Here is a 13,122-nt window from a genome sequence, read left to right on the forward strand (position 1 = left end):
GGGGGAGGAAGAAAGGAAGGAAGAAGGAAAGAAGGATGGGAGGGAAGGAAGGGAGAGAGAGAGAGAAAGAAGGAAGGAAGGAAAAAAGAAAGAGAAAGAAAGAAAAGAAAGAAAGAAAAGAGATGGGCTGGCTGCTAAAGCAAGGTCATGGCACAGACTTGAAAGTAAATCAGGAAGACTGTAATTGTGGGGTTTCTCTCTCAAGAACAAAGAATGCTTATCAACAGGAAATATGCATGTGTAAACCTTGTAGTAATGATGGGTAGTTAGACATCTTGCAAACCTCAGCTAAAAGTTGGGAATGGCCTGCAGCAAATGAAATGTGTATTAGATAACTCCTGGGGCATTCATTAGCCAAGGCTTAAGAATAGGGACAGCTAGAGACCAATAGAATAAATTGTAGAATTACTACTAAAATGTTTGTTAGATATTTCTTGTTATCTGTCTTCTTTAGCGAAAATGTATAAAGCTTACTTAATCCTCTGTTCTTGGTTCTTGGCATTTTGACCAGGAACCCTTTTCCTTGGGGTAATGCAATAAAAAGCAATCAGAAAATCTGCATCTTGTGTTTGGCATCCATCGTTGGCTTCCGCACCAGGCTCATACCCAATTTGGGGAGAAAGAAAGAAAGAAGGAAGGAAAGGAAGGAAGGAAGGAAGGAAGGAAAGAAGGAAAGAAAGAAAGAAGAGAAAGGAGAGAGAGAAAGAAGAGAAAGAAAGAAGAGAGAGAAAAAATAGAGAGAAAGAAAGAAGGAAAGAAAGAAGGAAAGAAAGAAAGAGAAAGAAGAGAGAAAGAAAGAAGAGAAAGAAAAAAAATAGAGAGAGAGAGAAAGAAGGAAGGAAGGAAGAAAGGAAAGAAGGAAGGAAAGAAAGAAGAGAGAAAGAAGAGAGAGAAAGAAGAGAGAAAGAAAGAAAGAAAGAAGAGAAAGGAAAAAATAGAGAGAGAGAAAGAAAGAAAGAAGAAAGAAAGAAAGAAAGAAGAAAGAAAGAAAGAAAGAAAGAAAGAAAGAAAGAAAGAAAGAAAGAAAGAAAGAAAGAAAGAAAGAAAGAAGAAAGAAGGATGGATGGATGGATGGATGGATGGATGGATGGATGGGAGGAAAGGAAACCCAGGGGAAGGATGACATTTTTCCCCATAATAAAATCAACAGAGCCTCCAGGGTTAACTATAAAAATATTTATTCTTCTGTAATAAAAGGTGCAGCTCATGAACCAGGAGCCAGGAAATTATTAACTATCTCCAATAATTCTCTAAACACCAAAAGGAGGACGAAAACAGACTTACTTTCCAGAGAATTTTCCTCTCAGTAGGACTTCTAAGGTTATTAAACTATTCCTCAAACAAATATTGATCATTAGAAAAAGGGGATACACACAGAGTTTTATACTTTTCAGCTTGGCGGCGGCTGAAAAGGATCCCAGAATCCATTTCCTTCATATAATGTTTAACAGAGTAATCGCTCCATTTTATTATGATTTTGCCAACGGAAACTGTCCAGCTACTCCAAGTATTTGCAAGAGAAAACAGCCTGTGCTCAGGTCAAGAATTGTTCATTATGAAAAGCATGTGTGAAAATAAGCACCATAAAAAAAACAAAAACCCAGCCAAATGAAATAAAACAAAACAAAACTTCCTTCTAAAGTTCTAGAAAAACATGTCACCCACTTCCATTCTCGTGGACTTTAGAAGGCCAGAATGAGATCATTTCAGGCTGAAATGCTCCTAAAGCAATTCATTAAATATCAGTGAGGCTGGCTAAAAATTAACCCTGATATCGGAGGATAATTATTACAAGGTTACATCTCCAAGGCTAAAATGAACAGGTTGATTTGCCTGCTTGCCTCCAAATAGAATTCACAGGGTTTGCAAGTGCTAACTTTTTTTTTTTTTAATGACATTTTCCTGCTGTTTCTGTAAAAGTTTGGAATAAATTAGCTTGAAAACAACTGGCAATTAGTACTATAAAAGTGGGATTTAATACTTTAAAAAGAGCCTACAATATTCCCATATTTGGTTGTGACACTTCCAAAGGTTTGTTCACACTGGCTGTTGGCTTACCCCCATCTTCCTGCCAGAACATAACTGCATCAAATGAACATTAAAATATCTGATATTTATTTTATTCCCCCGTTTATTTTAAGTTGGGAAATTCCTCATACTTCAGGCTCTGTGCAAATATTGTCTTCTCCAATATTTCATTTATATTGCACCAAAACACAGGTCTGTCTGTGTTTACCAAATTATTTTTAAATTAAATATAATTATTGTCTGGTCACTGTGAATCTCAATAGTCAAAATCCTGAGAAACCCTTTTAAAGTCATAAATACAGTTTAGAAATCTTTAAGAAAAAACCCACTTCACGATATCTTTTAGATTGTTTCCAGGTGCCTTGAGGACTAGCGCTGTGATCCTTTTGAAATAATATTCAAGCGAGTCGCGCCTGGAGAGATCTCGGCCCCCCGTTTCTAATCTGATCTCATTCCAGTTCAATAAATATAAATAGGATTCGGAAACAACAGAAAAATGTGTCTTCGGGATTGATAAAGCTCAGTGCAAATAATAAACATAAATTATTGGGGGAACTTTTTTTTAGGACAAAATCGGGGAGCGTGTTTCTTCTATATAGTGCTTGTTTAAAAAAACAAAAATTCCTCTGTTACTTAGGGCAATTTATTTTGTGCTTCTTGACAAAACACTGGATCAGCTGTTAAATACATGGTACCTCTTTAGCCAAAGGAGTCGGGAGACCATCGTGTTCACCCTCGTCTGGGTTAATAAGGGATGGAGTGGTCCCGTGTCTTTTTTGTAAGCACGGTGACCACAGGATTACCCCTTGGGTCACTCTCTTCCATGGTCATCCTTCTCTGCTGACCTCTCTTCTCACCACTATCATTGTTGGCAGGACAAGAAGCAATGGATGGAAGCTAATCAAGGAGAGAAGCAACTTAGAACTAAGGAGGAATTTCCTGACAGTGAGAACAATCAACCAGTGGAAGGATTTGACTCCAGAACCACTGGAGGTTTTCAAGAAGAGATTGGACAACCATTTGTCTGAAATGGTATAAGGCTTGAGCAGAGGGTTGGACTGGAAGACCTCCAAGGTCCCTTCCAACTCCTGTTGTTCTTTCTTCAGTTGTTTGATCCACAATAGCTGGGGAATTCTGGGAGCTGAAGGCCACTCATCTTAAAATGGCCAAAGCTGAGAAATACTGCTTTAAAGAAAGATAGGCCAATGATCTCAACGTGTAGAAAGACGACAGGTGAAGAGCTCACACCTTTGTGCCAAAGTCCTCACCCGCCTTATTTTCCAAACCATTTCCTTCCAAGGATTCCCACTCTAAGAAGGCAGCGGAGGGAGGCCCTGATCCTCTTTTCCCTTGAAAATAATCTAATTTTAGCCTGTGAGGAATCTGCATAATTTTTTACATCGTAATTGTCTTTTTTTTTTTTCCTGGATCCATTTCACCGCCTGGAAATTATGCTGGGAATTTTCTCTCGTAGAAAATCTCTCTGCTCCATTCCTGGTCACCCCGGAGCAAGTTTTCAGTCTGGTGAAAAGGGATCATTGTTTCTTCAGGCGCCGAGCTGCCGAAGGAATCATCCACTTGTTGCACACACAAAAGAAAATCCGTGCCAATTTCTTCCCTACCATCCTTTCCAACACCCACCAAATTTTCACACGTCCTTTGCTCCAGGAATTGCTGCAAATTAAGCGAAGAACCCTGGAAAGTTTACTGTAGTGTGCTTTCCCCTCCCTTTTATATCAAAAAAGAAGCCCTCTTGATATAAAGACATCCTAAAATGATTGCTTGGAGAAGGGTTTCTTTTTTAAAAAAAAGATCTTGCAAAACTTTTATGTTGCTTCCTCCATGTTTCAGCTGAACTTCGGCCTCCAGTTTGCTTGGTAAGACGATCCAAGAAGCCATTTTTCCTCTGTAACTTATTCCCTTATCCCACTGCCCAATGGGCTAATTTTCTCCTCCCCCCCACCCCACTCAAGAAAATAATTCTTCCTCCAAGAGTCCATTTTGACTTGATCCAGATAGCGATTTTTTTCCTCTCTGGAACAACTGAGGTTTCGGATGTCACTTAACAGCATCTCTGGCACTTATACCAAAGTCCCGTTCTTGTTGTCATATTTCAGGGGCGCTCGGGGGAAATTCAGGGTGGCGTATTCCGTCGTATTCTGCGACGGGAAGCTTTTCCCCTCCTCGGCTGAGCGTTCGCGGGGCTTGGTGAAGACCTGGATGTCGGCGTAATGCACACTGCTGTCGTCCAGCTTCATGTTCTTCGGCTTGCTCACCGTGGCATAGACTGGGAAATCTGAGACGTCGTCGTAAACAGGGCCCACCTCGAGACCCTTGGCAAAGAGAGAGAGAGAGAGAGAGAGAAATCAAATCACTGACGCTCAGGTCAATAGCAATAGCAATAGCAGTTAGACTTATATACCGCTTCATAGGGCTTTCAGCCCTCTCTAAGCGGTTTACAGAGTCAGCATGTTGCCCCCACAGTCTGGGTCCTCATTTCACCCACCTCAGAAGGATTGAAGGCTGAGTCAACCCTGAGCCGGTGAGAACCGCCGAACTGCAGATAACAGTCAGCTGAAGTGGCCTGCAGTACAGCACTCTAACCACTGCGCCACCTCGGCTCTTACTTTTAAGAATAAGTTTTAGGAATAAGAAGTTTAAAAGCCAACTGGCACTCGCTCTCCATCCCTTAAAAGGAGCACAAAATACTGGAAAAACTCTGCCCTCCAGGGAGGTGAAAGAGAGTTTTGCACCCCATCGGACAGATGTTTGGGATTAAATTAAACAGCAGAAATTTTGCACTCAACTGTAGTCGTACGTTGAGGATTATGTATAACCCCTGTAAGAAAGATTGAGAGCCGAGGAGGAGAACAGGGAAAACCCTGGCGAAACGTACCAGAATAATAAAAATAAATACTCTGAAGAAAAGATACTACAATCGTCAAAACAGGAAAAAGAAAAAGAAGAAGTTAGGAGAAAGGGGGAGAAGAAGAAAAATGGTTAAAAGTGGAATTCGCGAGAGCCCAAGAGAAAATGGATAAAAGAGGAAGAAGGGGAAAAAGAGAACTATTAGTAGATTAAAGGGAATATTAGTATGATTGGCATTGTTATGCAACTAATTAAGAAATAAAGAAAATATAGTATATTTTTAAATGTAAAAAAAAATGGAAAGAAATGCTCTCTATGTCAAAACGTAACTAGAGGATATATATTTTACTAAACAGACCAATAGAGAAATAAAAATTTGGTGCAATTTTTGAAGGGGCAATTGAAGACATTGTTTATGTATTAAGAAAAAATGAGTATCCAAAAAAAATGGAAAATAATGTAAGAAAATAAGGTTTATTCTGTAAATCATTGTTCAATAAAAATTAATCTTCTATATATATATAAAAATGGTTCTCTGTGTGTGTATGTTGCAGGATAAATCTGGAACGCCTCAAAGCAATTTCAATCAAACTTGGTACACTTATGACTTAATCTCAGGAAACAAATACTGTGGGGGTAAGACGCCCCGCAACACCTCTCGGGGTGTGGGTGTCCCCCATGTGCGTGTACCAGCATAACTCTGAACGCCTGGGCCGCTGGAATGAAAAGGACTGAATTTTTATCTATAGTGTCAAGTCACAGTACTTTTAACAGTGATAGTGTGCATTTTGGATTCAAGTTCTGTTAAGATACAGCCTCTCGTGCCTTAAAATGGCTTCTACTGTACAGCCCAGTGGAGTTGCCATGGTTAACGGCCTCGCAGTACTCCACAAGGGGGCTCCCTCTAATACAAGATTGGGACAAATACATACCCGTGCTACGCTGGGTTGTCAGCTAGTTATGGAATAAAAAGGAAGTCCCTGAGAAGGGGATTTATTTACCTTATTGATTTCTGGCGTCTGTAAACTCGACTTACTGATTCTTGTATCTGCAGGGGAGAAAAAAAGGTGATAATTGCTGAATTGACATCGCTGGGCCCTCTGAAATCACGAAGGCTTGAATCTGAATAGAATCAGGAAACTTCCAGGGGCCTGTGGCTGTTTTCATATTTAGGGAAATCCATTAAATCTTGCAAAATGGGAGAGCAGAGTGAAATCCCCAGAGACTACCTGGAGAAAAATAATCTGTGCTTAAATCCAGAATTATATCTTAAGCCCCCTGAGAACTGAAACCAAGAATTTTAGCGTTCCAAATCCTCGACCGATTACAAACGATGCAAAATTATGTTCTTCCGCCTTCTCAGATGGCAGGTTTTAAAGCCACACACTGGAATTATTTTGCGTGGATGCAAACTCCTAGCTAGCTGCTCATTTTTTTTCTGGGCAAAAAAGAAAAGAATTGGGGCCCGAAGTAAAATTATGAGGGCGAAATAAAACTATCAAAAAGGAGAGAAAAACCACTCAAAGCGACAATTCATGGAGATGAATGTGACTGGTGATGACGTTGTCGAAATCCCCAGCTGAGTGCCAGCAGCCTTCATTATGCCCTTTGCAATTTTTTTTAACCCAATAATCCCCCCCAACTCATCCCCTTGGTGGGCCCTTGCCCATGAAGCCTCGAAGTGCCCTGGACCACAGTGCCGCCAGCAGAAAAATCCCGAAATTGATGGCATTTTCTGCTTGTCTCTTTGCAAACTCTCCCCCAAGGTGTTTTTGCGAGAATCAGTTTCCCCCCCAGGCAGTTTTTTAAAAAAATTTATTCTCAGGAAAACGATGCCTAAGCAGAGAGGCTGAACTCAGACATTTCTTCGCCCCGGAATATTTCTGCACTCTCCTCTCCCAGATCCCTGTCCAGCCATCTCCAACCTGAGACCTGTTTTCTTGCCTTGTTGCGACTCCCTGGGGCCTGGAGGTGGGATAAATCAGTGGTTCCCAAACTTGGCAACTTTAAGACTTGTGGACTTCAACTCCCAGAATTCTCCAGCCAGCTCTGCAGAGCTGGCTGGAGAATTCTGGGAGTTGAAGTCCACAAGTCTTAAAGTTGCCAAGTTTGGGAACCACTGGGATAAATGAATAAATACATCTGTGCTGCTCACCTGATTTTCCTTTGTCCCTCTTCAACAGCGAAGGGCAGTTGCTGTTTTCAGGAAAGAGAGAGAAAGAGGCAAGAATGAATTTTGAGATGATTCGAATATAATACAATTTTAAACCGTCCTGCTTGTTGCTCCATCTTGTCATGGCTGCCGCCTGTCAGGGACCCCAAAGTAGCAACCAGTTGGAGCGCTCTTCTTTAGGGGGTGGGGGGGTTCTTTTGTTCTGACCGAGGCTTCCTGAGACATTAAAAAGCACACGCTTAGTCCCAAAAACCCATTTTTTTATTTCAACGGCTGCGAATCATGTTCCTTCCCAGCCGTGAATGAGTCCCAAAATAGTTTGTAAAGAGTCCTACAGTAGTCTGCCAAAGTCCTTCGGGATAAAGCTGATAAGCACCCACCTTTATCTCCCTTGAAACGCTGCCAAAGACCTAATTGGCAATTAGCTTTGCAAGGCCACGCGGAGCACAGAGTCAAAACGGAGCTTCAGAGTTTAAACCGACCAGAACGAACCAAGTTGCTTCCTGCAAAATCTGATGTCCGTTTGCTCCTGCTTTATGTCCTATGGGAGGGGCCAATCACCTCCAAGCCTTACTCCCGAGTCGTCCCTTTTGTCTTAACTGTTCTTGTCTTCTGGCAGCTCTGCGCATGCGCGCACTGGGAACAGGTTCCCCCTGTTCCTCTGCCTCGCTGATGTTCAACTCTGGATGCTCTGAAGGCAGCCCATAACTCCCAGACGGGACTGGCCCCCTCTCCGCCTCCGACGCAGAGCCCTCGTCCGAGCCTTCCCCAGACTCCAGGACTGGCCCATCTTCCTCCCCAACCTCCTCGCTGTCCGACTCTACTGCCAGCTCCGCAGGCCGCCAGCGGGCCACAACAGTCTTTGAAAATCTCCCAGCCGCCTTTTGCAGGGGATGCTCTGGGCTTCCTTGGCAGAGGGGCACATTCAGGCTCTGCCTTCAGTCTCCCTGTTGGCATCGTCACCACCAGCACCACCGTGGCCTGGCAAAGATTTGATGGAACATGAGAAGGTACTCAGAACTGATTCGGCTCTTTCAAGAGGTTGGAGCAACCTGTACTTCACCATTTATGGAAAGCCAAAGAGGGGTGTTGTTGTGGGAGGGGGGGAGTAGAATGGCACAAGGGGTGGAGGGGCTGTAGCAGAATCCCCCATCCCCACCCTCCTACCTCTATAAAATGCCAAGGGCAGCTGGGCAGCCAGTCAAAACAGTAGCTGAATAAGACACCCTGTTCTTGTCTCTGCAGCCACAACCCCCCCCCCCAAAAAGGGTGGGGTGGATATCCAGACGCAGCAACCAACAAACCCATCGTGCCCAGATGTCCCCAAAAGACCCCCCCCTTTTTTTTTATTTCAGATCTCCGAGCAAAGAGAGGGATCAATCCTCTAAATAAAATGGGCTGTCCTGCAGCTTCCTTTGGTGGTGGGGAATTCAAGACACCCCCTCCTCCCGTTCTGTCCCTTCCCTTCCAGGGACATCTCCCTCCCCCCCCCTCTGGAGGGGAGGGCCCCTGGGCTGATTAAGAAGCCCCCCCCACAGCCCTTTTCATCTCCCCTTGAAAGACAAAGGGCCCCCCGGTGCCCTTTGAAGAAACAGGGAACAGCAGGGGAAGTCTGTGCCAAGGCTGCCTTAAATAGCTCGGCCTTGAATCGGAGCGGGTAGTCAGCCCATGGTTGGCATCTCGGGGCAAAGAATTAAAAAAGGGCCCAGATCGCTTTTCTCTTTGCAGGAGGGGAGGGAAAGAAATAGATGGCTGCAGAGCCTGGCTCCCTTCAGACCACCCCCCTCAAATAGGATTCCTTTTTCCTCAACGTTCGGCAGCTGGAAGACCGGTGGGCTTCGAGTCCCAGGATTCCCCAGCCAGCTGTGTTGCTGGGGAATTCTGGGAGCTGGTCCACTCATCTACAAGCTGCAGAGGTTGAGAATAGCAATAGCAATAGCGGTTAGACTTATATACCGCTTCATAGGGCTTTCAGCCCTCTCTAAGCGGTTTACAGAGTCAGCGTATCGCCCCCAACAACAATCCGGGTCCTCATTTCACCCACCTCGGAAGGACGGAAGGCTGAGTCAACCTTGAGCCGGTGAGATTAGAACAGCCGAACTGCAGAACTAGCAGTCAGCTGAAGTGGCTTGCAGTACTGCACCCTAACCACTGCGCCACCTCGGCTCTCTATCTATCAATCTATCAATCTATCTACCAATCTATCTATCTACCTATCTACCTATCATCTATTTATCATCTATCTATCTATCTATCTATCTATCTATCTATCTATCTATCTATCTATCTATCTATCTAACTATATCTATCATCTATCTATCTATCTATCTATCTATCTATCTATCTATCTATCTATCTATCTATCTATCACCTATCTATTGATCAATCTATCGATCTATCAATCTATGATCTATCTATGTATCTCTACCTACCTACCTACATCTCTCTCTCTCTCTTTTTCTACCTATCATCTATCTAACAATAGCAATAGTTAGACTTATCTACCGCTTCATAGGGCTTTCAGCCCTCTCTAAGCGGCTTACAGAGTCAGCATATCGCCCCCACAGTCTGGGTCCTCATTTCACCCACCTCGGAAGGATGGAAGGCTGAGTCAACCCTGAGCCGGTGAGATTTGAACCGCCGAACTGCAGAACTGCAGTCAGCTGAAGTAGCGTGCAGCTGATTATAGATCTATACTAGCCTCCCTTCATTTATTTATCAGCAAAAAGTGCAATGTGTGTGTGTGTGTGTTTGTGTGTGTGTGTGTGTGTGTGTGTGTGTGTATAAAAAAATCTATGCCATCTCGTAATTCGGGGCGATTCTTGATAAAAGGTGAGGGCTGAATTAGGACTAAGGGAAATGTTTGCCATCTTTTTGGGGAGGGGCTCCAGGTGGGCATATGGGAAGGAGGGGAGGGATGCTGCCCCCCCCTCCTCCAGCCAAGAATTAAACCCCTCTCCCCAATCCGTGCGACACTTCCTTGCATCCCCGCTAGGTGACGCTGTTTCCTCCAGTTCGGCCCCCTCCGGCAACTGCACCGCCTTTTCACACAGCTAAAAGCGTTTATTGCCCCCCACCGCTAAAAGCGAAGTGGAGTTCCCACTCCGCTTTTGCCCGAAGGAAGGAAGGGTCTGCTAGGACAGTGTTTCTCAACCTTGGCAACTTGAAGATGTCCGGACTTCAACTCCTAGAATTCCCCAGCCAGCGAATGCTGGCTGGGGAATTCTGGGAGTTGAAGTCCGGACATCTTCAAGTTGCCAAGGTTGAGAAACACTGTGCTAGGAAGCAAACAGAATTGGCACGGGGGTCCGGCAGAACCTTAGGAGACACTCCCCCTCCTTCCCCCCCCCCCCCAAGTAGAGAGCCTTAAAGCAGGAGTGCCCAACTTTGGCAACTAAGACTTCTGGACTTCAACTCCCAGAATGTCCCAGAAATTTAAGCCTTGTGGACTTCAACTCCCAGAATTCTGGGGGATTCTGGGAATTGAAGTCCACAAGGCTTAAATTTCCAAAGTTGGACATGCCTAAAATCCCAGGTTCCAGGGGGAGGGGGGGGGAGGGGGACTGGAAAGGAGTAAAGCCCCCCCCATTCCCTCCCCCTTTAAGTTTCTCTCCCAGGCAATGGCCCCAAGAGAATGGCTGGGTTTGTTGTTGTGTTGTTTGCCTGTGTGTGTGTGTGTGTTTGTATTTATGTCTGTTTTTGTCTGTGTTTGTGTGTTTGTATTTGTTTGTCTGTTTTTGTGAGTTGGTTTGCCTGTGTGTATTTGTATGTGAATGTGTGTGTGTTTCTATTTATGTTTGTCTGTTTTTGAGAGTTTGCATGCGCATTTGTGTGCGGGTTTGTGTATTTTTATTTATATTCGTCTGTTTTTGTTTTTCTCTGTGTTTGTATGTCATTGTGTGTGTGTGTGTGTGTGTGTGTGTTTGTATTTGGGTGTGCCTGCGTTTGTGTGTTTGCCTGTGTATCTGTGTGGGTTTTTGTGTATGTGTGTTTGTATTTAAGTTGCTCTGTTTTTGTGAGTTTGTCTGTCTGTGTTTGTGTGGTTGTTATGTGGAATTGTGTGTGTCTGTGTGTTGTGTGCGTGTGCAAGGGAGAGGCGCCAGCTGACCCGAGTGCCACGCCCAGAAACCTGTTCCTCCCCCCCTCCCCCTCCATCGCTCTCGGAATACAAAGCCCATCCTCCACGGCTGGAGCCGGGGTGGCAGAGGAGCGCAGAAGCCCCCTCCCCAACAGGGGCACCGCCCTCCCTCCCTCCCTCCCTCCCGGGGAAGGGGAGCCTCGCCCCACGGTTCCCACGCCCAGCCACCCCCGACTCCAGGCTGCAGCCTCCAGGCGCCCCCCGAGACCCCGTCGCTGCCCCCGCGCGGAGCCCCCCGACCCAGCCCGGGTGGAGGGTGGTGGGTGAGCCGGCGGGGCAGCGGGCGGCGCTCTGTGCATGGGCAGAGGCTGCTGGTGCTCCGGGGAGCCCCCTCCTCTCGACCCCCCCCCGCGGACTCACCGGCAGGCGCAGCAGCCGCAGCGGTTCCCCATGGCGCTGCCCGCCGCTTCCTGGCCCCGGCTCGGCCCCAGGATGGCAGCCCGGCCGCGGGCGAGCAGCAGCAGGAGGAGGAGGAGGAGGCGGCGGCCAGGAGGAGGAGGAGGAGGAGGGCGGAGGTGTCGGGTTTCCCGGCCGCCCTCTGCTGGCCGCGATGACGGGCGGGGGGCTCGGCTGGGTGGGTGGGTGGATGGGGCGTTTCCCCGCCTTCTGCCCCCCCCCCGCAGCCCGCCTTCCCCATCATCCACCACTTTTCCATTCCCATCATCCGCAACATTTCAGCTTCTAGCTTTCTGCCCCATCGTGCACAATCTTTCCATTCCCATCATCCACAACACTTCAGCTTCTAGCTTTGTGCCCCATCGTGCACAACCTTCCTGCTCCCAACATCCCCCTCCTGCCCCATCATCCACACCCTTTCCATTCCCATCATCCACAACACTTAAGCTTCTAGCTTTCTGCCCCATCGTGCACAACCTTCCTGCTCCCAACATCCCCCTCCTGCCCCATCATCCACACCCTTTCCATTCCCATCATCCACAACCTTCCCGCTCCCAACATCCCCCTCCTGCCCCATCATCCACCACCTTTCCATTCCCATCATCCACAACACTTAAGCTTCTAGCTTTCTGCCCCATCGTGCACAACCTTCCTGCTCCCAACATCCCCCTCCTGCCCCATCATCCACACCCTTTCCATTCCCATCATCCACAACACTTAAGCTTCTAGCTTTCTGCCCCATCGTGCACAACCTTCCTGCTCCCAACATCCCCCTCCTGCCCCATCATCCACACCCTTTCCATTCCCATCATCCACAACCTTCCCGCTCCCAACATCCCCCTCCTGCCCCATCATCCACCACCTTTCCATTCCCATCATGCACAACATTTCAGCTTCTAGCTTTCTGCCCCATCGTGCACAATCTTTCGATTCCCAACATCCCCCTCCTGCCCCATCATCCACACCCTTTCCATTCCCATCATCCACAACACTTAAGCTTCTAGCTTTCTGCCCCATCGTGCACAACCTTCCTGCTCCCAACATCCCCCTCCTGCCCCATCATCCACACCCTTTCCATTCCCATCATTCACAATCTTTCCGCTCCCAGCATTCTACCCCATCGTGCACAACCTTCCCGCTCCCAACATCCCCCTCCTGCCCCATCATCCACAACCTTTCCATTCCCATCATCCACAACACTTAAGCTTCTAGCTTTCTACCCCATCGTGCACAACCTTCCTGCTCCCAACATCCCCCTCCTGCCCCATCATCCACACCCTTTCCATTCCCATCATCCACAACACTTAAGCTTCTAGCTTTCTGCCCCATCGTGCACAACCTTCCTGCTCCCAACATCCCCCTCCTGCCCCATCATCCACACCCTTTCCATTCCCATCATCCACAACACTTAAGCTTCTAGCTTTCTACCCCATCGTGCACAACCTTCCTGCTCCCAACATCCCCCTCCTGCCCCATCATCCACACCCTTTCCATTCCCATCATCCACAACACTTAAGCT

The 13,122-nt window shown here is 46.6% G+C and overlaps 1 protein-coding gene across 1 annotated transcript; it reads right to left on the reverse strand.

Moving 5' to 3' along the window:
- Nucleotides 1-1,161: 1,161 nt before the first annotated feature.
- CUNH11orf52 (chromosome unknown C11orf52 homolog) lies at nt 1,162-11,685 on the reverse strand. The gene is made up of 4 exons (XM_087706531.1): nt 11,568-11,685; nt 7,052-7,092; nt 5,898-5,944; nt 1,162-4,361 (listed from the first exon to the last, which is right to left on the reverse strand). The coding sequence occupies exons 1-4, from the start codon at nt 11,597-11,599 to the stop codon at nt 4,110-4,112; spliced, it is 372 nt and encodes a 123-aa protein (XP_087562657.1). The 5' UTR covers nt 11,600-11,685; the 3' UTR covers nt 1,162-4,109.
- Nucleotides 11,686-13,122: the final 1,437 nt, after the last annotated feature.

Source organism: Thamnophis sirtalis, unplaced genomic scaffold (assembly GCF_051295495.1).
Source record: "Thamnophis sirtalis isolate CommonGarterSnake01/CBP01778 unplaced genomic scaffold, rThaSir2_p1.2 scaffold_2, whole genome shotgun sequence".
Lineage (NCBI taxonomy): Eukaryota > Metazoa > Chordata > Lepidosauria > Squamata > Natricidae > Thamnophis > Thamnophis sirtalis.